This window comes from Microtus ochrogaster, chromosome 7 (genome assembly GCF_000317375.1).
Source record: "Microtus ochrogaster isolate Prairie Vole_2 chromosome 7, MicOch1.0, whole genome shotgun sequence".
NCBI classification, from domain to species: domain Eukaryota; kingdom Metazoa; phylum Chordata; class Mammalia; order Rodentia; family Cricetidae; genus Microtus; species Microtus ochrogaster.
In genome coordinates, this window is record NC_022014.1 from 3,972,695 (window position 1) to 3,998,379 (window position 25,685).

Consider the following 25,685-nt stretch of genomic DNA (forward strand, 5'->3'; position numbering starts at 1 on the left):
GACCGGAAGTGGTTGTCGCCGGCCTGCTTTTCGAGCCGGAACTTCCGTCTTGCACATCATGCCTGGGCGGGCACTTTACTGGGGTGGACCTATGGGCGGGACGACTCGGAGGACTGTATTAAAGAACGCTTCCGGAGAAGGGGCACTGTGGCGGGGCTTGTTGGGATCATGGCGGAGAATCACTGCGAGCTGCTGCCACCGGCTCCGAGCGGCCTCGGGGCGGGGCTGGGGGGTGGCCTGTGCCGCCGCTGCAGCGCTGGGCTCTGTGCCCTGGCACACCGCCCCAGTGGCGTATCCAAGTGGGTCCGGCTTAATGTCGGCGGCACCTACTTCCTCACCACCCGGCAGACGCTGTGCCGAGACCCGAAGTCTTTCCTGTACCGCTTGTGCCAGGCGGACCCCGACCTAGACTCTGACAAGGTGAGGGCCTCGTGGGTCAGCGGGGGGCAGGCCGCCCTCGTCGCCTTCCGCGGCACACACCTCCACACCGAGGGCATTCAGAGGAGCGGGCACTCTGAGCCCAGCGTCCTGGGCCGGAGAGAGGATGGCACTCTCGTGCCCATCTGCCTCAGCCCTCAGATTAACAGTACTTCTCTCCCTCGCCTCGTCTTTCATGCTCTTCGGTCGAGAAGGACCGGCTTTACGGTGGCACTAGTTTCTTTCTTCTCCCTAGATTCTTTTGCCCAGGGTGTGTGAACACCACCGCCCCAGCTATTTGTTGGCTTTGGAACCTGAGAACCCTTTGCATTCATCTGGTCTTTTCACATTCCAGACGTTTAAATTAACGTAGGCCATGGGAGTTGACACAGTGGCTGCCTTTTTCCCAGTGACTTGCAGAGTTTGTGCTCCATCCTTTCCTTCTCATCCATAATATGAAGGGGCTCTGAAGCTCTTACAAGGTACCGCCTGAGTAAAAATGGTCCAAAGTGTCATTTTACTTCCGATATATGAATTATGTGTATCATGTTTGGGGCCAGATGTAGAAAAATCTTAGGACTGACTAAGAGAGACAAGGTATAGAATCCTTTTCGATCTGCTTTCCAAATTTGGTTTCTCCACTGCCTTTCTTTGCAATAGGGTAGGAATTTTCCAGGTTAGTTTGTAGTTTATCTTATGTTTAATTAAATACTAATACTGTTATGCCTGTGGTAATGGAAAGTATTTCGATTACAAGAGTTGTGTGGAATAGTGCATAACTGATACCTCAGAACTCTGCAGTATTGAAACTTAGAAAAAAAAATAGTTTTCTCCATTTTCCCCATAGGCAGTTTATGAGCCTTATACTAACTTTGTGAGTTTTCTGGTTGAGTCTACATGATAGCACCTGACTTTGTGCCTTCATAGCCCGGAAGCTGCTGCTCAGGAGGCTTTACCCGAAAGGTTAGGAGTCCATTTCTCCTCAAGAGGCCTGACAGAACATCTCCTCAGTGTGGTCTAAGAATTGAGTCGCTTCAGAATAACCAAGAAATTAGGGTTTGAGATAATAGAGTGTTAGTCCCTCACAAGCCTTCTCCCAGCTGTCCCCATTTCTGAGTTAATCAAATCTTTTTACTTCTAGAGAACTGACCTTCCAGAAAATCACCAAAGTCTCCAGGATAGAAAGAGGCTTTTGTTAACTGGGTTTTCTTTTTATAGTGAGAGTGTATGTTTTATTATTGATTTTCCAAACAGTGAGTGTTTATAACCATTTTTGTCTTTAGTATTCAAGTGTTCCTGCCTTGTCTATTTAATCGGATTTTAAGTCAGCCTTATCCATTGGTTTTTAGTGTCTGCCTAATTTCAGCACTGGAACAATGGCTTTAGAGCTGTTTCATTTTAGCGTTAAGTCAAATCGATGTCTTCATTTTACTGATACTTAAGATTACTTTATAAACTACTCTTTATTGGGCCGGTGACATGGCACCTGCTGCCAAGCCCGACAATTTAAGTTGAGTCTCTGGTATCCACGAGGTGGAAAGTAAACTGACTCTTGAAAGTTATACTTTGAACTGGGCAGTGGTGGTGCACACCTTTCATCCCAGAACTGGAGAAGCAGAGGCAGGCTGGTCTCTGTGTTTGAGTCCAGCCTAATCTACAGAGTATGTTCTAGGACAGCCAGGGCTATACAGAGAGACACTGTCTCAAGTTAACCAAAAGGAAAAAAAAAAGGCTGGAAAGATGGTTCAGTGATTAGAAAAGCTTTGGCTGATCTTTCAGAGGACCTGGGTTTAATTCCCAGCACCCACATGGCAACTCACAACCGTCTGTAACTCCAGTTTTAAGAGATCTGACACACCCAACAGATAAATATGCAAGCAAAGCACCAATGCACATAAAAGCAAATCATTAATTTTTTTTAAAGTTCTATTCTGACTTCTAAATAAATACACCATTATGGTACTTGTGTGCCCACACACATACACACATGAATGAATGAATGAATGAATGAATGAATAAATAAATAAATGGATGTGTGTATGTGTGTTTGTATTTTCTTTACTGCAACGGGAGATTCTCTATCAGAATGTTTTAGTTGATTTTTTTTTTAATTTATTATTTTAGAGCTAGAGAGTTGGCCCAGTGGTTAAAAACACTCATTGCTCTTACAGAGAATCCAGATTGGGTTCCCAGAACCCCTCATGTGGCTCACAGCCATCTCTAACTCCAGTTCTAGGGAGACTGACCCCCTCTTTTAACTCCTGGGTACCAGGCATACATGTAGTATATGTACATGCAAACACTCACACACTTAATGTGAAATAAATCTAAGCTTTATTTGTCTTAAATTACATTCGATTTCTAAAGTTTAAAAGCACAATTCAGAACATAGAAGTAGTATAACAGTACTCAGGCATGACAGAAAACCACCGTAATTCTAGCATTGTGGGGCGCAGCAGAAGAATTGGGAGCTACATAATGGGTTGAGGCTAGCCTAGGCTACAAGGACTCTATCTCCAGAAAAAGAGAGCAGATGCAAACTTGGTACCATGGTTGATAGTTTTAGTCATAAGTTTCTAGAAAGAGTAATTCTAATTCACATTAGTCATGTATGTTATTAGAGTATTCAAATAAGAAAATCTATTAAGTGTTCTGTGTTCTCTCTACCCCCTCTACTGGGTTCTGACGAAAAAGTCTCCCAAGAGATTCCACCTTAATTAAATCCTAAGGAGGAGGTTAAAAAGAAGGGGTGTTAACAGATGGAGGCCATTAATTACATGATGGAAGATAAACAGGATGTTGATTCACGTGGAAAGATCTCAAGCTCTGACCTCATAGTTAAGATCAAGGAAAGAATACCTGGCAGATACTTCTAGAGTTGAACTTTAACAGGGACCTGGTGGAAGGTTCCCTTTCTGGTATTTATTTGACTGGTGGGGTTTTTTGTGGGTTTTGTTTTTGTTTTTTCGAAACAGGGTTTCTCTGTAGTTTTGGAGTCTGCCCTGGAACTAGCTCCTGTAGCCCGGGCTGGTCTCGAACTCACAGAGATCCGCCTGCCTCTGCCTCCCGAGTGCTGGGATTAAAGGTGTGCGCCACCACTGCCTGGCTTTGACTGGTGTTTATTGAGTGCTTAACTTTGAAGAATGTGATGCCCAGATGGGACTTGAGTTAGGAAATTTAAGGGAAGATGTTCCCAAGAAACTTTCTAGGAACCTTCTGGGTTTCACAGGGAGAACACCAAAGACAGACTGTTGTCTGGGGTACCAGGGCTGTGAGTTACTACAGGGAAGTAAGTTTCTAGAAGACTTTCCAAAGTTGTTGACGGACAGACTGCTAGGGATAGTAGAGAATGCAAACACTCAAGGCTTGCTTGACTGTCCTCAACCTCACAGCCGGTCTTCTAGGCTATACCTGTTCCCCATGTCCTCAAAGCCCAGGGTAGGACTTAACTACCCTGTATCCTAGACCTTTGACCTCTTATTTCATGGACCAACTCTGAGCCCACTGCTGCCATGCCATGGAAGTTCTTTCTCTAGACAGCCTGAGTGAATTCTCACTTTCTCTTGGGACATCCTCCTGCGGGACTATGGCTGTGTTATGCATTTGAGCATCTGCCATTGTGTGTCATTTTCTCTCCAGTGTTGTCTTTGGGGGCGGGGCGGGTATGAGACTTCTAAGCTGCCCATGGAAAGTGCTTTGCAAAGGCTTGATATTTGACCCATTTTGATTATGTTTCAGCATCCCATAGCATGCCGAAACAGTTGTGTGTCACTCACCTGGCCTCTGACTTAGTGTGACCATGCTTCAGGAGGAAAAGGGAAATGGCACATACTGTGTGTTCGGAAGCTATCCTGAACTAGAGTGTTCTCTCTCTGACTGAGCTGGATCTAAGGAAAACTGCTAGGCACATGAACTTCTGCCCTTGGAACAGGGCCACTGTCCCAGCTTTGAGGTTGGAGATATAGTTACACCACATGGGTCTTTGGAAATAATGTTTGCTACAACCAAGCCTCTATACAGTTCTCTGTATCCGCTTTGGGTGCAGTTGGTGCTAGTGAATTTTAGGGTTAGAGAGATAGCCAAGGGATGGGATGCAAGCATCTTTGAATTAGTTGCTTGGCAAGAGAAGTGGGGATTACTTAGGGTATAAATGGCAGGTGTTGTTCTGTGTAACTAACTCAGAGAAACTGGCCACGAGCATCCTGTGTGCTGGGCAGAGTTGCATTGGTCTCAGGCTGCGAGTGGGCATGGGAGGCATGGGTGTGCTTTACTCCTACAGTGCTTTACAGATGTGGCTCAGTGCATTCTTGGCCCTGATGCATCTTGGTCTTGGCTTTTGCCCCCTTTACAGTGGATGCTTGTTCTTACTATGTCTGGTCTCCTCTGTCGGTGTGCCTCATTCAGAAGCCCCTTGGTCCTGAGCAGGTCAAGTGAGCTTGTCATTGCATGAGGAGTTGGATCTTTCTGAAGAGAGCTTGTCTTTGGGAATCCTCTGAGGCATGGGGTGGGGGGTTGGCTGGCAGGTGCAAAGCCATTGTTTCTGTCCGCTACTAATGTAGTTGGGTTGTCCTTCTCCAGATGACAGTGCCACCCACCATCTCTCCCACATCACATGTTCCTAGAGCGTGGAGCTTATTTATTCCGCTGTGGGTGGGGTATTGGGTGCTTTGGTTCCAGATAGTTGAGGAGAAGAGAATAAGGCCGCAGTACTGACCATCCAGCCTTCTCAGAGTGTGTGCCTTCTGTTCCCAGGAGCAGAGGCTTAGGGGTAGCAGCTGTCTGCTGCTCCTCAGGCATCAGTGCAGTTCACAGCCGTCCCTCTGCATGCTCTGGGCTACTAGCCAATGGGAGGGTCTGTAAGGCTGAATGCCAGCAGGCTGACCCCATTCAGGTGCAAGCTGACTCTCATTAGGTCTTGATTAGGGGCAGCTGTGGGAAGGAGCGGGCTGCCTGGTAAGGCTCTGCATTTTCTTGTAAGATGCTTGATGAATCCAAGCTTAGGAGAGACAACTATGGAGCTTTGGGACAGCACCCAGTACCCATGGAGCTGACTTTAAGGTAACCACAAACATCTTAGGGTAGGATGTGCCCCCAGCGGCCTCACTGCCCTTGTTCTGATGGGTTCTTGCCTCCTTGGCACTTGGGCTCTACACTTTTTGTTTTAGTTTCTGCAGATCAGGCCTGGGTGGCCAGCTCCTCACTGACTGTGGGCTAAGGTGATTTTTTTTCCCAAGCAGATGAGGGACAGTAAGTGCCACTGGGGGCTGGATAATCTTTAATGAGGGGAGAGAAGAGGAAAAGCTGAGGGTCTGCTCTTTGAGCCTAGCAAGACGGTAAAGAAGAGTTTTTATGCTGTTTGCCTTCTGGCCACATGTGAGGAGAGTAGAGGCCACCTTGGAACAGATGGCATTTTAGCAGCTTTGGAGATTGCTGAGGGAGTTTACGGTTGAGGTGTGAACTCCTGGTTGGGCTGTCCTGGCCACAGTGCCCTGGACTACCAACATATTAGCCAGAATGGAGATGCTGGTGTGTGGGCTTGAAGTCTGTGGAGCCAGGAAAGACTTCCTTTAGGCCCACCTGGTCCGGATCCTTCTCAGTGCTTACATCTCCTGTCTCTCTAGCTGATGATGGCAGTAGACTGTTAAATACACTCTCGCTGTCTGGAAGGAGGCAGTGTGTACTGGAGGTTGTGTGGGGCTCTTGTGTCTCCAGTGTACCAAGTGGGGAAACCATCTGAGAAAACCTGGGGATGGATGACCCCTGCTATGGTAATGCAGATGTTCCTACCAGGTGGTGGGAAGTGTCTTCTTCCTAGAAAAGCTCCTGTCTTCTGAATCAGTAGGACCCCACAGTGACCACAGCTCAAGGAACCTGCCCTGGATGAATTCCAAGCATGCTGACTCCATGAGAAGACTCGGGAGCCTCAGTCTTGGGGTCCAGTTCACAAATCTCACATCTCGCAAGCTTTGCTGGTGTCCTCAGTTTTAGTTTCCAGCTAGGGGCAGAAGTCATGAATGTCTGTGGCAGGGCTACTTTCCTCAAGTCATGACTCAGAGCTCTCCCGGGGTATGGTCAAGGCCACACAAGTGTCGCAGTGATGGAGAGCCCTAGCAGACCCTCACCCTGCAGTCTCATCTAGGGGTCTGGCTTCTGTGTTTCCCTGTGTTTTAGTGGCCGGGTGAACTCCTGGCAGCATGGGTGCCCCAAGAAAAATGAAATGAGTGTTCTCCTCTCCTAAACTCCGGTGTACTGGTGGGGAGGGGTTGGGTGTGCGGGGAGGGGCTGGCGTACAGTAACAGGCCCGGGAAGCAGGAGTCTCGAGTCTGGCCTCACTCTACAAATCTGTGAGTCTCTTACAAGCCTCCTGGGTCTCTGGTCACTGGTATCCTCACTGCAGTTGGTGAATATCTAAGATCTCTTCTGGGATATTTGTAAAGCAAAGCAAGAAAGTAGAAATAAAGGTTTGTGTGTGGATGTGTCACCCGAAATGGGGAATTTCAGAGTAAAATCTAAGCATTTGTAATTAGGTTGATTGTGTGTGTGTTGGCGCGCACAAAATTCAGTGCATTTGTCTTTTGGTTGGTGGAGTAGGCTTCCAGATTCAGTGCATAACACTCTGTTCTGAATTCTAATCCTCTTCCTGGCGGTGCCTTTTCCCTTCCACGGGGATAGGTGCAGGTGCGTCTGAACCTTGAGAGTGACACTCTGCAGCTGCATCTTCAGCTTAGGGTCTTGCCTGAGGCGTAGTGATTTTGACACTTGTCTGCATGCTATTTTCAGAATCATGAGGCTGTGTTAGGGTCATGCCCTAGAGGACAGCCACAGCATGGGACTGTGTTACGATTGGATGACTAATAGCCTGCCTCTTACTAGGTCTTTCCCCACCAGAGACAGTTGCTTGAGACAAGTTTGTTTCTGGAGGTGGTTTTCCACTCCTTTGAAAATAGATTTGTGGAGTTAGGCCTCCTGGGAGCATATTTGACTTGGGCCTGGCCTGGCCTGGCCTTTGCCCGTTTGCTCCTGGGAAAGATGTCCATGGGCAGATCCCTTGGCAAGGCCAGGGCACCCACCTCAGAGGCCTGACTCCGGGTTCCTTCTGCAGGCTTGGGGCTCAGCCTCCACATTATGCCCACTCAGTGCCAACTTGGGCATTAGCAACCTGTCTCGCATATGTGGACTGCTGGTGTGTTTGCCTGGGGGAAGTTGGCTTTCATGTAATGTTCAGAGCTAAGTCCAGTGATCCCTTTTTTATGCCTTTGGAGAGAAATGTACATAGTTCCAGTCAGTGCTGCCACAAGTAGGTCAGACACAGATTCCCCGAGAAGTGGGGAAGGAAGGGTTTGGCGAGACAAATGATTGTCAAGAGAGCAGTCGTAATTCTGGTGCATTTATGGAAAAACAAAACCTACTCACCATACCAACACAGCAGAGGCTTTCCCCTAAATCCTGGTGGGACTAAAGAGAAGAAGAGACAACAAAGACCCCAATGCCGTGTTGTGACGGCTCCCCGGCTGCTCTCTGAATGCTGGATTCAGGAGAGCCTACCTTCCACATTTCGAATGCTCTTGGCATAGGTGACACTGTAGGCCCAGCTTCATTTGGCCCCACTTGCTGTAGTCAACATCTTAATAGTCCTCTTGGGGACTGATATGGAGGTGCATGCTTTTAATCCCAGCACTCAGGAGGCAGAGACAGGTGGATCTCAGTGAATTAAAGGCCAGCTAAACCTTTATAATAAAAAGATATTGTCTCAAAAATTAATAAATAAAAACTCAACTGATTTTACGAGTGAACTGAGGCTTGCATTTGGATTGTTTGTTTTGTTTTCAAAGCCAGAACTTCTCTGTGTAACAGCCCTGGGTATGTAGACCAGGCTGGCCTCAGACTAACAGGGATCCGCATGCCTCTGCCTCCTGATTGCTGGGATTAAAGGCGTGCGCCACCACACCTGGCTTGTGTTTGGATTTGTGTTTGCTGGGTTTCTCTATTTCTGTGTTAGAATGGAGGCCCTGAGCTTCATTGCCAGCACTGGGACATGCAGTGCTGGAGGCTCATTCTTGTCAGCCGTCCATCACACTCCTGCAAACACGCGAATGTCCACTGCGAACCCTCCGCAGCGTTACCATGTGTGTCATGGAGGAACTATGGGATACTGGGCTTGGCCTGGGCCCTTACGGTGGAGTTGAGATCTCACACAGACAGCTGCTGGAGGATTTGGTGTGAGTGGTGCTCATATCCACTCCCCCTTTCTTCTTACTCTGGCCTCCATATCTGCTCAGGCAGCTGACCTGCTTTAAGGAAGTAGCCAGCAGAAGCAGCTTGCCAGATAGCTGAGACGATGCTTCTGGGAAGTGATCCTCTACTTCCCCTTGATTCCTGGGAGTGTCTAAGCGTGAGCCTAGACTCTGGAGTTTTAGAGAGATTATGAATATTTTAAAGAGACTGGACTTTTTTTTCCTTCCCTGAGACAAGATTTCTCTGTGTAACAGCCCTGGCTGTCCTGGAACTTTGCTTTGTAGACCAGGCTGGCCTCGAACTCACAAGAGATCTTTCTTCCTCTGCCTCCTGAGTGCTGGAGACTAGACTTTTTTTTTTTAAGATTTATTTATTTATTATTTATAGTGTTCTGTCCACATGCATGCCTGCAGGCCAGAAGAGGGCACCAAATCTCATTACAGATGGTTGTGAGCCACCATGTGGTTGCTGGGAATTGAACTCAGGACCTCTGGAAGAGCAGCCAGTGCTCTTACCGCCAAACCATTTCTCCCAGTCCGGAGACTGGACTTTTAAAGTTTCGATTTTTAAAGATTGGGCCTTTCAAAGTTTGGGATATGTTTTATATTGTGATATTGATATTACTGACATCTTGGGAACAACAAGAAAGGAAAGGTTATGGTTTAACTATGTTTTTCTGTCAGATTGATAACTGGTCAATTGTGTTGATTAATTGTATCAGCTTGCCATAGTCTAGAATCATCTGGGAAGAGGGAACAATTGAGAAGTTCACCCATCAGATTGGCCTGTGGGCCAGCCTGTGGTTCGTTTTCTTAATGATTTCATTAAGAAAACCATCATTTCTCAGCAAAATGATGTGGGAGAGCCCAGCTCACTGTGTGGTCCAGGGTGCTACAAGAAGAAGGTGAAAAGCCATGGAGAACAAGCCAGAAAGCAGCATTCCTCCATAGCTTCTGTATCAGCTCCTGCCTCGAGTCCTGTCCAGACTGGGTTTCTTCTCTGACATCCTTCAGTGATGGACTGTGATGTGGAACTGTACACTGAAATAAACCCCTCTGGACATAGCCCAGTGAGGGTCACTGCCCTGCCTGGTCCTGTAGCTTTGCTTTCAGGCCTGTGCCATTGCTTTTCCTTGATAGCTCCCTGTTTTCATTTCCAAGGTGTTCTGCCCTGCCGTACTCAGTACAGGCTACCTTCCCTGGGTGGCCAGGGGTCCTGATGCTGGCCAGGGGCTTCACACATAAGGCTATGTATGTTCACATAAGGCTACATATGTGTTCAGGTTCTGTTACTCATCTTGCCCTCCAGCCTGGCTCAGCAAAATATTTGAACTACTTTGGTCTTGTTTTTCTGGAAGTCTCCACATCTAATGTGCTTCTTTACTGGATGCAGAGGAAGGTTCCTGACAAAGTACATATCTTGCCCTTCCTTTGTGACTGGGTTTTAGGAAAACAGGGCATTGGGTTCCATGCACAGACAACTGCCTAGAAGAACCTGAAGCTGTAAGAAGGTTCCTTGGGCCCGGCGCTGGTTGCACACGTTTAACCCAGGAACTCAGGAGGCACGGGCAGGCAGATCTCCAAGTTTGAAGCCAGCCTGGTCTCCAGAACAAGTTCTAGGATAGCCAGGGCTATAACAGAGAAGCCCTGTCTCAAAACAAAATCTTGAAAGGTTCCTTGGGCTGCTGTTTCCATGTTGCCGTGTCTGGAACTTGTAGCTAAGTCTTTAGTTTGTGGTGGTGAGCCCTCAGCTCTAAGATGGGGAGACACTAGGCAGAGTACACCCCTTGGTTAGTCATTCACATTGTGGCCAGGATCTCACTTAAACTACTCTGAGGAGGTGTTGTCAATCTGACTCATCATTTGCCTGGAAGGGGCCACTGTTCAGGTATTCTTTTTTTCAAGACAGGGTTTCTCTGTGTAACAGTCCTGGCTGTCCTGGAACTTGCTTTCTAGACTTACTTTGTAGAGCTCACTGACCTCAAACTCACAGAGATCTACCTGCCTCTGCCTCCCAAGTGCTTGGGATTAAAGGCGTGCGCCACTCTTGCCTGGCCAGGTGTGTTCTTTTCCATGCCAGAGGGGCTTTGGCCTTAGAGCATTGCTCTAGAGGGGAAATCCAGAGGGGCTTTGGCCTAGAGTGTAGTTCTAGAGGGGAGGTCTTTCAGAGCAGTTGCTGGAAAGCTGCCTCCGACAGGGCATGCTCAGTGAGGATCAGCCACACCCAGCATGTGGGCTGGCCAGGCTCTGCAAGTGAACCCGGCTGGGCAGAGGCTTAGCACCCTTCATGGTTTTCAGGCCAGGTGCCGATTCCAGCTCATGCAATGTTAATAGCGCCTCTGATCTGCCACAGTGGCCTGTGCCCTAATGGTTCAGGACTTGGGAGGCCTACGTCACTTTCGAGTAGTCTTGTGCCGCTTGTCATTCTGGAAGTCTCCCGGAGGCTGCGGAAAGAGGGCACTCAATAAACAGCTTCCTCCCACTTCTCCTTTTCTTCCTTTCCCTCTTCACTCCCTAACCCCTAAGTATTCTGGATGGAGGACTTTAGGCTTCTTGTTGCCAGGGCAGACTGGGCTCTGGAGCCATGGCCATTGTGACAGAGAGAGGCCCCAAGAGTATCCTGGATAAGCGTGAGCCCATCCGCTGCTGACCTTTTTTTCTTGGTCTGCCAGTGGTCTGTGAAGGTGCATTGAGCCATGAATATTCCTGAGTGTGGTGATGTGGAAATGTCACCCTCCAGGGGCACCTCCACACGAGCAGAGGGGAGACCTGCTTGTGGCTCCCTGTAATGTGGGGCTAATTGCCACTGTTCTCCGTGATTTCTCGGCTTTGCTTGGCTGACTGGGGTCCAGAAGACTGAGGTTGGAAGGCAGGGCCCCAGGTGACAGAGCAGAGAGCCCTGGGGCAGTTTGACCTACCGGTATGTTGTCCTTGGATGAAGTCAGGAGGGCTAGGAGGGCTAGAGAGTTAGCCATTCACGTTGGGTAGAATAGGGGCCCTGGGAAGGGAAACGCGCTTAGGGTGAGCCCCTGGCTTCCACCATTCCTGCCTCCCAGACCTTGGTGCCATGATGCAACCACTGCTCAGGTGTCCCCATTTGATCTCAGAAAAGCAAGTTTTTGACATCCAGTGCCTATGGATGTTGGGAAGAACCCTTGAAACCACCAGATTTTTTCCCCCAAATACAGAAATGGGCATCTATGAAGATAGCCTCTGAAGGCTCATTGCTTTGTGAGGTCTCTGTGAGCTCTGCTACTCGTGGGCAGATGGATACACCCAGGGGGATCAGGGAACCCAGCACTGTCCTAGGCCCCATGACATAGGCCTCGCCTGGCCAGCTGCTGTCACTGGGTGGCAAGGGCAGCCTGCTTCAGTGGTCTGCGCCTTCAGGAGTCTCATAGTGTTGTGTTATGGAGCCAGTTTCTTTCCCTCGTGCTTGGCATGGCCTTGATGAATGGAAAGGTGGGTGGTGGCCTCGCCTCGGCGGAGCTCTCGGGCCGCTGTCAGAAGCAGGTGTCAGGCTGCAGCAGTGGAGGAAGGCTCACCCTTCACCAGCTTGTGTGGTCCACACCAGAAGGTCTGCATCCCTGTCAGACTGGGCAACCCCCAAATTATACGCAGTCAATCTGTGGCAGGTCTGGAGTAGGGTGTGACAGAAACTCACTGACCCACGCCCTGGGTGGGGGCACGTCCTTGTAACCTGTATGTGTCGCTACACCTCTGCTGACCCCAGCCAGACCTGTGGCTCTCATATGGGACATGGTGTCCAGCAGGCCTGCATGGCGTGGGATATCATGTGGAGCTGAGTGTGCCCCGTCCTGGAGGAGGATGTCCTCCTCAGAGATAGCTGTGGTGAGCATGTGAGGATGGCAGGACTAGAGCTGCTGCCCTGTCAGTCAGCAGGCAGGTGTACAGGTTGTCCTTCAGATGGGTCAGATTCCACAAACCGCTGACCACAGAGGAAGGGTTCCCTTAGTGATCATAGTCTCCGGGAAAGCCCAAGGGCTGTGGTTTAGAAGGAAATGAGGGTACCCTGTGTGGTCACTACAACATTACCACTGACCCAGGTTTCCCTTGTTGCTATAAGAGGCTCCTGACAGGAGGCTTCAGGGCGCAGCTGTGGAGGGTGTTTTCTCCTGTGTTGAGGTTGTTTCTCCTGCTTGACTCCTGGGTCTTAGCTTTCTGCCCCAGGATGCCCCGAACAAGGAGAATGGGCTGCCAAGGCCTGAGTCTCCAGGGTCTTAGAAGCTGAGCCATGGAGCAAGGTGTGGTGCACATTTATTAGTACTCGGGAGACTGAGGTAGGAGAATTATGAACTCGAGGCCAGCCTAGGTTACATAGCAGGGTCAAAAGCCATCCTGGCCTACCCAGCTGACCTGTCCTGTGAGGGGAGTGGAGGTTGACTTGTGGGTATCACACCTTCTTAGCTATTTTCTCAGTCTTTTGGAGCTAGAGCAATACCTAGTTGGCTCAGATCAGTAGACACAGAAGGGTAGTTTTGATGACAGCTGGGACCTGTTTTAGGTCAGATGGGAGCAGACTGACCCAGAGACTTCTCTGAAGTTTTCTGAGACAGGTGCGTGAGTGTTGTGGGGCCTACACTGGCAGTGTTGTTGAATATGGTCTGCCCTTAATCTGACAGCAGAACCGCCGGTTTCTACACAAGAACTAACAGCATTGTGTTCTTTGTAGGATGAAACGGGTGCCTATTTAATTGACAGAGATCCCACCTACTTCGGACCTGTGCTGAACTACTTGAGACACGGAAAGCTGGTTATTAACAAAGACCTTGCAGAGGAAGGTAAGGCGTCTGTTTTCAGCAGACACAAGAACTGTGCACTGGGACCTGGTAGAAGTGCTGGTTGGTTCCTTGAAGTTACAGGTTCCTTGGGCCCGAGGGACTGCATGGCTGAAGGACCTAAGGTGTGCACCAAGTGGCCAAAGGCCATGTTGCAGACTGTTTGAGGTGTCTTGGTGACACAGTGCAGGTGGCTCTTCCCAGGTCTCACATCTGCTGTGCTTTCTGCAGTATGAGCCTGTGTCTCGTGAATGCTCTGACAAGTTCTGGGAAATGAGGTGTGCTCTCCTTCCAGATCAACTCCAGGATCCTGGACATTTGCGTAGTCTCCTCCCTGGCCACCATTCTTTATCTTGCCTGGTCTCAGAGTACAGGATACATAGCACTAGGCTATCTTGTCTTGCCTCAGAAGAGGTAGGGCTATTTTAAGAAGGCCCTAGACCAGTCATTCTCAACCTTCATAAAGCTGCGGCCCTTTAATACAGTTGCTCATGTTATGGTGACTCCCAACCATAGAATTATTTTTACTGTTATTTAATAACTGTGATTTTGCTGCTGTTGTGAATCGTAATGTAAATGTCTTATCTGCAGTTGGCACCGTAGGTTGAGAGCTGCTGCCCTCACATCACCGGTCTAGGTTGGATTGTGGGGTTCTTTCGGACACTCCTATCATGTATCTTCTTTCTTTGGGGTCTCTTTAAGTCCCTGGTTACTGTGTTACTGTGTGGATGGTTACATGGAGATCTAGTTCTGCTCTGGAGTTGTGAGAGCCATGCTTGTTGCCCTGCAGCCTTTCTTACCTCATTCCCTGCACTCTGTCCTGCCCAGATCTCCTGTGTTGCCGTACCATGTGTTATCCTGAACTGTCCTGGTCTATCTTTGACTTCCCTTTAGGAATGGGAAAGCTAAAGAAATGAGAGGGAGGACACTGGGCAGTGGTGGCGCACACCTTTAATCCCAGGCAGAGGCGGGCAGATCTCTGTGAGTTCAAGGCCAGCCTGGTCCGAGTTCCAGGACAGGTTCCAAAGCTACACAAAGAAACCCTTTCTTGGAACTCCCCCCAACAAAGAAAGAGAGAGAGAGAGAGAGAGAGAAGGAAGACAGAAGACAGACAGGAAGGAAGGAAGGGAAAGAAAGAGAGGAAGGAAGGAAGGAAGGAAGGAAGGAAGGAAGGAAGGAAGGAAGGAAGGAAGAGAGAGAAGTGAGGGAACCGGAAGCAGGGCTCTTGCATTCTAGTTTTAAGTTTCTGGAAGTTTGAGTCCTGAGTGTGGGACATTGGATAGCAGGCTGTGGGGACGCCTTGGAGCAGGGGTGACTCAGCCAGTTCCAGTCCTGGTTTGAGCAGGGGAAGATGTGGTCGATGTGACTGGGACACTTGCAGGAGTCTGTGGCTTCCATGCCGTTCGGTCATCTTCAGGAGGAATCAGCACAGCCAGGCAGCCTCCCGGTGTCTGTGGGCTAAGAGCAGATGTCACCTCTACGCATCATCTGTGGTGGCAGTGCCACGAGTCTGTCTAGTGACCTGATCTTCATGTTCGGTCCCCTGCCTCTGCCAAGCGCCGAGCACTAAGGAGGACTGTGGGATGCTGTGACAAGCTGGCCGCATGGACTTCAGGCCAGGGATGGGACGAGTGCTGGGATGAGATCCTTATTTGCTTCGCTCTGATGTAGTAGAAAAATCACGGTTATTTACCTCTATTTCAGGCGTGTTGGAGGAAGCAGAGTTTTACAATATCACCTCACTAATAAAACTTGTAAAGGACAAAATCAGAGAACGAGACAGCAAAACATCACAGGTGAGACGGGGTGCTGGTCCGCCCGCAACTTCCAGGCCTGAGTGGTGCGAGCAGGTTTGGCTTCCCTGTGTGTGGCCTTGGACCATTACTGTCCTCTCCTCATCCTGTGCCCCGGACCTTGCTCTCTTCTTTCTCATCTGCCACGAAGGGTCCACACGCCTTTGCTTGGTCCCTTGCCAGGGCACCCACTACAGCCGTGGAGACAGGCGGCTATGTGGACTGTGCAGTGAGTGCATGGAGGAGACTCCAGGCCCTGAGGGGCAGTGGGATGCTGGAGGGCAGACGCCCTCTGATGACCGACTATCACCACCTGGTCTGCGAGTACAAGGCTTGTGGCCAGCATGAGAGAAGAGAACGTTGATGAGCTGGGAGGTAGTGGCACAGATACTAAGTTTGTGCAGTCACAGGGAGGAGTTGGGCTCCCTGGGCCCTCAGCTGCCCGTCCAGTGTGTGTGTTGTGGGTGCTGTGTGAGGAAGGCCTCAGTGGGTGACAGCATTGCTCTTATCAACAAGCTAGGTCTGCGCTTGAGAGTGGTTACGCCCTCATCCAGCTCATGAAGTGAGTGCTGGCGTCACCTGACTTGGTCTACTTAGCACCCTCTCACTGCCTCACCGCTGTGATCAGCCTTCCTGAGATGCTGCCCCTGGGTGCTTTCCTACGGCACACCTTTACTCGGTGGCACTCTGGCTCACTGATGGCTGGGAATGAAACAAAGGCCTGGCCAAGCCTTCTGCCCTTCACTGGGCCAACACAGTGGCAGGGTGGGATCTGAGGAGGGGCTTCTCATCATGGCATTAGAAAGGTCCTAGAGGTCCCCATCCCCCCCAGTTTGCCTCTTCTTATCCCAGTCCCATTCAAGACCACATGACCGATCAGTGCTACTTCAGTGTCTGTCTACATTGTAGAGGCAGATGAGATGCTCCTGGCAGGGCCTCGCCGCACAGAAGCAGAGCAGCCATTGCCGTTGGGTGTGATAGGCAGTGTGGCTGTCACCCATGCGCCACTAGCATGAAACACAACCCGAGCAACAGCAACTTGGAACCCTTATATCCTGTGCATATTGGGGACTCTGGATGGGGGGCAGATTTGTCTCTTGGTTGTTCCCCATCCCACGCCCAAGAACAAAATCTACCTGGAACTTCCCAGGGAGTCTCTGTTGGGCAGGAAAGGTTAAGCAAAAGATTGCATAGATTGTAAAGGTTTTCTCGCCAGATGTGGTGGTGCACATACCTTTAATCTCAACTCTTGGGAAGCAGAGGCAGGTAGATCTCTGAGTTCAAGGCAAGCCTGGTTTACAGAGTGAGTTCTAGGACAGCCAGAGTTACACAGAGAAGCCCTGACTCAAAAAACAAAGAGAAAAACGGTTTTCTGTATGTTTGTATCTAGCCATAGGTGCTCTGAGATCTCAGGAATATTTTGAAGGGGTGTGGGAAAGCCTTGGCAGCAGCTGCTGATGTTGATGTACGTGTGTGGACATGTTCAAGGTTGCCTTGGATACTGACTGACAGACCTGTGGCAGTACGGGGTTAGGGTTGCTGGAATGCATGGTGGGGCCTGACCTCTGGGCGTTTGTCTTTGTAGATGCCAGTAAAGCATGTGTACCGTGTGCTGCAGTGCCAGGAGGAGGAGCTCACACAGATGGTATCAACCATGTCAGACGGCTGGAAGTTTGAGCAGGTGATGAATAGGAGCCCATGGAAATCCTCAGATCACAGGGACCATTCCCTAACCCTCATCCTCCCAGACTCTGTGCGTGCTTTTCTAACACCAGCTCTTCCCTCAAGGCTGGTCTGTGCCATGTCCAGCACTTCCTCCGTGTGGAGCTCAACTCCCGAGTGCTCCCTGCCCACACACAAACATCAGGGACTGGCTGGTGTCTGCCTTCCTAGGGGTCTGGCGGGTCTTACAGGCTGCATGTGTGTGTGTGCGTTGTGCCCAGCCCCTGTTTAGAATCACATCAGAGGGTTGGGCAGGAACAGATGTCACCGTGGCAGAGCCTGCCCCTCGTATCCCTGGCATGTGACCCAAGAAAGACTGTACATGGAAAGTGGCTGTCACCATTTCTGGATCTGTGAACTGGGTCGCCTCATTTGGAACCAAGCGCCTTTTTCTCTCTTCTCTTGTGACTTCTGGCTGGAGGAGGCTCTTCTCCCAGAACTTGAAGACTTTGTCCTCAGCTGCCCTGTAGCACAGGCACCCCTCTTCCCTCCGTCCTGACCTCTATGCTGCCAGGTTCTCTCTGGTAAAACCCAGAGAGCTAGTAAGGTACGCTCTGCCTCCCCGAGGCAGGACTAGTACTAGATTGGCAAGCCTTCAGAGAACCAGGGTGAGGCCCAGTCCCTCTGAGGTGGCGATTACCTTGTGAGGAGAGAGTCTCAGGAGACATGCGTTTGTGCTCCCTCAGTGGGACCTCCCTATAACTACCTGATTCAGGCCAGCACCTCTGCCTTGGGTCCTACCTGGTTAGGTTGTCTGTCCCCCGTTGCTGAGGGGAGTAGTAGCTTTCCCATGTAGCCGATTTCTCTCCTGACCTCGTTTCTGATGTGTAGACACATGGGCAGGGACCACAGCAGCTAGGGGCCGTTGAGCCCCTACTGCCTACTCACTGTGTGCCATTGACATCCTCACTGTGGCTACAGTGGTTTCCCTTGAGTTATTTTTGTGTTTAAAAGAATAGACGTATGGGGCTGGAGAGATGACTCAGAGGTTAACAGTACTGACTCTCTTCCAAAGGTCCTGAGTTCAATTCCCAGGTACCACTTGTTGGCTCACAACCATCTGTAATGAGATCTGGTGCCCTCTTCTGGCCTGCAGGCATAAGCGCAGGCAGGGTACTGTATAATCTTAAAAAAAAGAACAAACGTGCTTAATGTCTGTGTTCAGCTTTGTCTCAGACTCATGGCTGTAGTGATAAGCGTGGTCTTGGCCCAAGTGGCCTATGAGGCACGTTAGATCAGGCAAGGGTCTGCAGAAGTACAAGACATCACCTTCTCTGCCTGTCAGTCAAGCTAGGCTCTCACTTAGCGCTCCAGGCTTTTAGTGCTCTTGGCCTCTGTTGGGCTTCCCTGAACTCCCTAGTCCAGCCCTGGGGTTCTCTGCCCTGGGTGGGCACTGGAGTTAGTCTGTTAGGCCCTACTCACCCCAGGAGGGTTTCTGGCTGCCAGCAGTAGGTCCTCAATGGTACTTGTACGTGAACTCTGGTCCTGCTCTCACTCACTCGCCTTAACCTTTGTACCCTCCTCTCTCTGCAGGGTGTGCAGTCATCATCCCCTAGGGTTCAGAGTCTGCAGAGAGCGTGTTCCAGCATGTTGTGCAATTATGTGGGGGTGCAGGTGTAGGTTCCTGCAGTGCACTGGGAGTTTGTTTCCTGATAGTTGTATGGAAAAACCTGGCCAAGGCTAGCTCTCCTGCCCCTGAGCTTCCAGTTTGTGCCCTGGCCTTCCTCTTGGGGGTAGGTACACCTGGGCCACTGCGCACCGTCACAGGCTGTGTCTCCTTTCAGCTGGTCAGCATTGGCTCCTCCTACAACTATGGAAATGAAGACCAGGCCGAGTTCCTCTGTGTGGTCTCCAAGGAGCTGCACAACACCCCGTATGGCACAAGCAGTGAGCCGAGCGAGAAAGCCAAGGTGAGTGCCAGCAGGACGCTCCTGCCCCGGCAGACTGCAGCTGGCTTTTTCTTCTTTTCCCTCATGATTGTTGCTGTTTTCTCTAGACTCTTAGTTGTTGGGTTTCTTGGACTAGAGATCTTCACACGAAGCAGCCTCGTGTCAGAACAGAGGCCCTTACAGCACAGGTGTCCACAGCCCCCAGACAGGGTTGTTCCTAGAAGTCTCTGGGCCTCAGGCCTGTGGCTGTTGACTCAGGGGGCGTCTTGGAACACAGGTAGAGGGCAGCTCCCCTGAGCTCAGGTTTCTAGCCCCTTGACTGCCTCAGCTGCACACACTTGGCTTAGTGTATCTTTCAGTCCTAGCCCACGGGGCACTGGGTTCTTCTGTCTCTCGTGGAAAGCAGGATTAGCCAAGGTGAGAGTGCAGCCTGCCTCGTTTACTTTGAGATTGCACTCAAGTGCCTGACTTTGGCGACCTTTCCTCTGAATGCCTTAAGGCTGGGACTCAGGCACACAGATGCTCGTGTCCCTGCAGTGTACAATGTTGGCCTGGGCTGGGTGATTCCTGGGCCTTGGAGCTATTTTGTGGTAGCTTGCCAGCCTTGCTGCCAGCTCAGGAGGAGCCAGAGCCTTGCTTAGACTGAGACCAAGGTCATATGACCGTGGTAAGGCCCAGGGGAATGTTTAGCTGGGGATAGGGGGTTTGGGGGAGTGGATGGGTGGGTGGTGCTTATGAGTTTGGGTGAGAAGAAGCCAAACATGGTGGGCTTTAGCTAGGGACTTGATGGCAACCTGACCCTTAGTCAGTGGCCCCTAGGTGGCTTCTGCCTCCCTGGAGCTTCCCATTTAGCTTTTCCTGGTCTTTAGGGTGAGGACTTAAGAACCGATGGGTGGAGTTCCTCAGAGGCTATCCAGGAAGCTGAGCTAGCTGTCTCTCAGCAGTGTTCCCACATTGCCCTACATCGTGATGTGACAGTGTCTTTGCCATGGGCGGATATATTATACCTTCAGAACCTCCTGGTTCCTGTCCTTAGCCTCTGTGTGATCAAGAGAGGTGTGGCGGGGGCAGACCCTCTGCCATTACTGCCCCAAGCACACGATGCCTTGAGTTGTGCAAGACTCAGGCTCCGCAGGAGGCTAAAGGAAGCCAGAGTCCCAACACTTGACCTAAGGCAAACTTCTCCTTGGGTCTTAGATCTAACTGGCGTCCCCTACTTTAAGCACCTCTAACCCAATTGCAGAAGGACTTTTCTGTCTTTGAGCAATGACAGGACTCTTTCAGTTATTTTTAGAAGCCCTAATCCCCACCCCCACTCCTGCTAAACTTCTGGTTTTTATAATGAAGCTCACCAGAGTTCTTTCTCCAGCAGAGCTCATCTTCCTCTATGGCTTTTCAGCTGCCAAAAGGACTTACTCTGTATTGTGAGGAGGCTTTAGGTATAGGCCCAAGTCCCTTTGCTATTGAAAATATGTCCCTATTTCTTTCTTAAAAAATACCTGGCTCACCGGGTGATGGTGGCGCACTCCTTTAATCCCAGCACTCAGGAGGCAGAGGCAGCGGATCTCTGTGAGTTTGAGACCAGCCTGGTCTACAGAGCTAGTTCCAGGACAGGCTCCAAAGCCACAGAGAAACCCTGTCTCGAAAACAACAACAACAAAAAAACCTGGCTCTAGGCTGGGTGGTGGTGGTGCACACCTTTAATCCCCGCACTTGGGAGGCAGAGGCAGAGTTCTGAGTTTGAGACCAACCTGATCTATAGAGAGAATTCCAGAATAGCCAGAGCTACACAGAGAAACCCTGTCTGTAAAAATAAACAAAACCAAAAACCACCTTGCTCTGAAGTAAAGCAGCCAGTGCAGTTTCCGAATGCACATAGTAGCAGGAGGTACCATGGTCCCCAAAACTATGGGGACCTCTGGAAGCCAGAGCTAGAGAACAGGAGTGTAGAAACAGCGCATACACTGGGCCACCCTTCTGAGAGTAGTGAGTCCACAGTGTCCCCTGAGCATCTGGTGACCGTCCGGTACTGCCACAGTCTTCCTGTTTCATGTGGGAACGGTCGGAGTAAAGGCTCTTAGGGTCATGAGACTGTAGTCTGCGTGAGGAGCTGAGCCATGAGTGAGCGGGCAAGCCCTGGGTGATCACCTCGCTTCTAGTGCCAGCCACAAGTGCAAAGCCTTCCTAGCCCTCTGATCTGCGATCTAGCCCTGGCTCAGAATGCAGTCGGAGTGGTTGGGCGCATAAGAAATATACCAGAGGAGAGTTCTGGGGCCAAGAGCAAGAGAGCCTTCTGTAACTGGGTGACAGCATCTGTCACCTGTGAGGGAAGCCATCGGATCTGTGGGTCTGGTGTGACTCTTACAATGCCCTCCTACAGACATGAGTTATTGACGGGCTGGTAAACCTCTGTCCACTGGCCAGTCAGCCTCAGCCCTGCCTCTGTCAGGCAGTGGGCTGTTGATGGGGCCAGGCCCGTGGTCCCCATAAGTCACTTCTCAGGAGTCAGGGCTAGGTCCGTGGCCTCCCCGGGGGCTGTGAGGGGGGTGTCCGCTGCAGGTGAGGAACTGCACAGTTCAGCCAGACCTAGGGATGCCCAGCTTTTCCTCCTGGGTGGTACTGGTTAGCCCTCTTGCAGGCCTGCATTGCTCAAGCTGGGCTGACAGCTGTCTTCTTACTTCCTGCTGTTCACACCAGAGCGACGAAGAGGAGACGGGCACCAAGGCAGTGAGTGACTCAGATTAAGTGTAAATGTCACGGTGAGCTCTGAAGCCCTTTAGGTAGACCCAACACCATAGTTTCCTTGCCCCATGACCCTAGTGACTTTTGCCTTGACCCCTCCTTTGTGCTTCTGTATGTTCTGTAGTGGACAGAAACTTGGATAGTCCAGCCTGTGTGTCTGCAGTAGAGCTCCCTGTAGGAGGGACAGGAGACTGTTGCTTGGATGCCGTGTGCAGAATTGAGGCTTTGTGTCATGTGGGACTGTGGGTATGGCCACAAGAGTGTTTCTGGGGTTGAGCAGTGAGTGTCCACTCAGTCCCACCTACAGCCTAGGGGCCTTCATGTCACCTGGGGCTGAGCAGTGACTGAAATATTTCATATTTAACAAATATGAAAGCCATGGGGTTTGTTCTCATCTCAGGTCCTCAAGGTCGCGCTTTACCCTAAGGTTGGAGCCTGGGGCAGGAGTACCAGAGCAGCCTAAGCTGCACAGGGACCCCTTCCTCAGAACAAAACAAGGGCCAGTGGAATGACTTAGTGGGTAAAATCACTGCCTTGCAAGCCTGGTGACCCAATTGTGACTCCCCAGGACCCGTGCAAGGATGGAAGTAATTCCTGGAAGTTGCCTGACCGACACATGCGTGTGCATACATATACACCAATAGCAACAACAAAGTGCTTAAACTTCCTTTTCGAAAGGCAGAAGGGCCGGGTGCGGTGACACACACTTTTAATCCTAGCACTTGGAGGCAGAGGCAAGTAGATCTGTGTGAGTTTCAGGCCATCCAGGGCTGCACAGTGAGATCCTGTCTATAAATAAACACATTTAAAAGGTGAAAGGAAACATGAAATTTAACAGATAGGGTGTGTCTCTGCTGCCCAGATAAATTTCTGTTCCCCTATTCACTTCCCAGTGCTGGAAATGGGTGTATGGTCTGTTTCAGCACTTCATTTGTGATAGCCCTCTGGAGGAGTTCACAGCCACCAGGGTAGGAGACTTAGTTGTGACCTGCCTCGGGTGTGAGCTGTGACAGGCGGGACTGACAGAAGCTCAAGGGAGCCATCCCTGCCTTTGGGTTCTTGGAGAAGGTCACAGGGAGGTGCTCAGGCTTCAGAGGCTTTGAAAGTCCCCTGGAGGGAGGAGAGGTGACTTCTGTGGTCTCAGACTTCTTGAGAGTCTTGAGGGAACATGTTTTGATGGCTCTAGCTCTGGGAGCCTGGGTTTGTGGGAACAAAACAGTGGCGCCCACAAGGCAAACCTGGAGCAGGCACCAGCTCCCAGAGATCCCAGATGAAGCCACATGCCCTGACCTCCCTGTGAAAGGCAGGAGCATGCATAAGGTAGTCTCACTCTCCAAGACAGACAGGGCTGCCTAGCCTCAGCTATAGGATGATGGTCTTGCTGTTCTAGGTCCTGATGGAGCTCAGCCCCTTCAGGATTCACACTGTTCTGGGCAGACAGTCCCACAACCACTTCTGCCAACTACACCCTTACCTATGCTGTCTCTGCTTGGCTCAGAGCTGGTGATGCTGAGACCTTGGCTCCCCAGTAAGAGGGTGGTGCCAAGAGTCACCTCCAGATATCCCGGAGAATTCAGAAATTGCCCACCGTGTGGAGTTTGCCATTGTCAGACTAGGGAATAGCACTATCTCATAGACCTGTGAATCTCCCGATGAAGTGCCAGGGTGGCCATTTTGGCTTCCCACAGCTGTTAGTGAGGCTGGCCTAGGGGGAGGCATGGTGTCTTGGGTGCTGGGGATATGCAGGAGCAACCTGAGAATGCGTTCTTCTCTTGAGCCCTTCCTCATAGCCTCCCAGAGCCTGCTCGTCCTGCTGCACCAAATAGGGTTGCTCACAGTAGCAGATGCCAAATGGCTACTGTGAGGTTTCCTCAGCTCTGTAGCTTTCTGCCTGGAGTCATGTCCTATCCCAGCCCTAAAGGCTACGAGAGGCTCGTGCCCAGCCCCAGCAAGTTTTCAAGGACTCCAGGGACTTCCATCCCACCCGGATATGCAGCCGACCGCAGTGTACTAGCTAAGGAGCCTGGGAGTGGGAGCCAAGGGTGAGGGGCAGCAGGTGCTACAGGGATGCAACCCCAGTATGGAGGGTACCACAGCGTGACCTGGCCTGGAAGGTTTCCTGAGGTCAGGCAGAGGACTGGGACCAGTGAAGGGGGAGGGGTGCAGTCCTCACTGATGGATGGGGTGGGGGCTGACCTACTGGGCACAAGGGACTCTGGAGTATGTCATCCACCCACTATTGCAGTCTCCCTGTTATTTAGCTGAGGTTCTGGCCTGAGCTGAGGGCTCCTTTGAGCTCTGCTCTCTGACCAGGGCACTTGGTCACCCTCACTCTGCCTTTCATATCTTTCAGATTTTGCAAGAACGGGGCTCAAGGATGTGAGCAGTACTGACAGCTGAAGAAATGATTTTCTTTCCCCAAGACAAAGTGAACCGCCATGTGCAGAAAGCATGGCTGTGAGAAGAAACCTGCTTTTGATCATTTCTCTAGAGATCTGGGTGTGGATCCTTTTTTGCCTCAGATGTGGGTGGCGAGAGACAGCCCAGCTGTCAAGCCAGTCGTCCCCACAGGGAGGCAGCTAGGGCTGGGTTGGCAGTCTCCGTGGCCTCACTCTGTTCTTTCCGAGTGCTCTGTGGGACTGAGGCAGGACGCTACTGACCAGCCCACGCATTCCTGAAGATGATTTGAAGGACAAGGTCCTTGGTGCTACACACAGTCTGCAACAGGCAGCCTGGGCCTTGCCAGGAGGGAGGAGCAGCCGCCACAACCCCTGTCCAGTGCACTGTGGCTTAGGGCGTGGGCACTGCTTGAGCACCAGGCCCTCTTCCTTGGGTCAGGGAGGCTGCTGTGCCTCCGGGCATGATTGGTTGATTTCTCTTGACCTCGGAGGCTCCTGACAAAGGCAGCCTCCTCATCATCACTACTTCTGGACACCTCCCCTGGACTACACCCTTTCAGAGCCAGGCTCTTGTAGTGGCCGTCAGCTTGGCCCAGGATCATCAAGGCTTCTCAATTTGTATTTTCCAGGCAAGAGGACTTTGTATCCCTTTTTTAAAGTGTGGATAGACCACCCGGTGTTTATACTCTTTAGAAATGCCTAAAAGTGTTGCTACATTTCGGATTGATCTGTTAAATCATTTAAGGGAGGTAGATGTTTTGCCTCATGTACCCCACCTGTGGGCTCATGGGGAGCTGGCGCCTACCAGTGCCTTTGCCGTGCCTGGGATGGAGGCTGGGGCGGGAGGCCTGTCCACCTGGCTTCTGGAGCTGACACTCCAGGTCATGTTGAACATTCAGGATGTTTACAGCGCAAACATGTCTCCTTCTCACTGGCTCTCATTTCCTCGTATAACTATGCAGTTCTTCTCTTGTATTTCTGGAGTGTTTGAGACTGCACAACCTGCATGGGCTCTGTCCATCTGACATGACATTGGAGCTGCCAAGGTTCCTGCAGAGGCTGTGCCTGCTGGCTTTGAGACAGACCTTTCTTAGCTGGTTAGGAGATGTAGCAGGCCATAAACTTGGCCCAAGCAAGCAAGCTCTGTGCTTATTGACCCCTGGCTTCCCAAGGGAGCTGTGCAAACTGACCACCATGGCTGCCCATGTGCTGGTCAGAGCCTCTAACACTGTTTCAGATGCTTCCGGAAACTTCTTGCCTAGGCCCTCTTCCTTCTCCTCTGCCAGTAACTGATTAATCGAGTTCTCCAGCATCTAGGACTGACCTCGTCCTTTCCTAAGGTCTGTTGTATGTTGTTAAATGTTTGGCTTAAATGATTCATAAAAACCTTTCTGTTGGGTTGATTGGGCTCAGCAGCCCTGGGGGCAGTGGTTCTGCTGTTGGCCATGGGGACTACTCTGGGGAGCGCTGGACACTTAGCATTGTTTGATTTATGACCTTGACAATAGATAGGCTTGTGGGGTTTTTTGTTTTTTAATTTAATGATATTAAAACTTAATTCACTAAAATTCTAAGGGGATATTTATACTTTTATACTTTTTTAGGTATCCGTATTTTATCAGCTTACCGTTTAATGCCTAAGTTTCCCCTGAAAATAGTAAATAAAATTGTGTATTTATGAATGCGTTCA

At 50.6% G+C, this 25,685-nt stretch overlaps 1 protein-coding gene across 1 annotated transcript; it reads left to right on the forward strand.

Moving 5' to 3' along the window:
- Window positions 1-74: 74 nt before the first annotated feature.
- Window positions 75-25,685, forward strand: Kctd5 (potassium channel tetramerization domain containing 5). Its single transcript, XM_005349199.3, has 6 exons — window positions 75-420; window positions 13,345-13,453; window positions 15,155-15,246; window positions 16,829-16,924; window positions 18,750-18,875; window positions 23,950-25,685. The coding sequence occupies exons 1-6, from the start codon at window positions 169-171 to the stop codon at window positions 23,977-23,979; spliced, it is 705 nt and encodes a 234-aa protein (XP_005349256.1). The 5' UTR covers window positions 75-168; the 3' UTR covers window positions 23,980-25,685.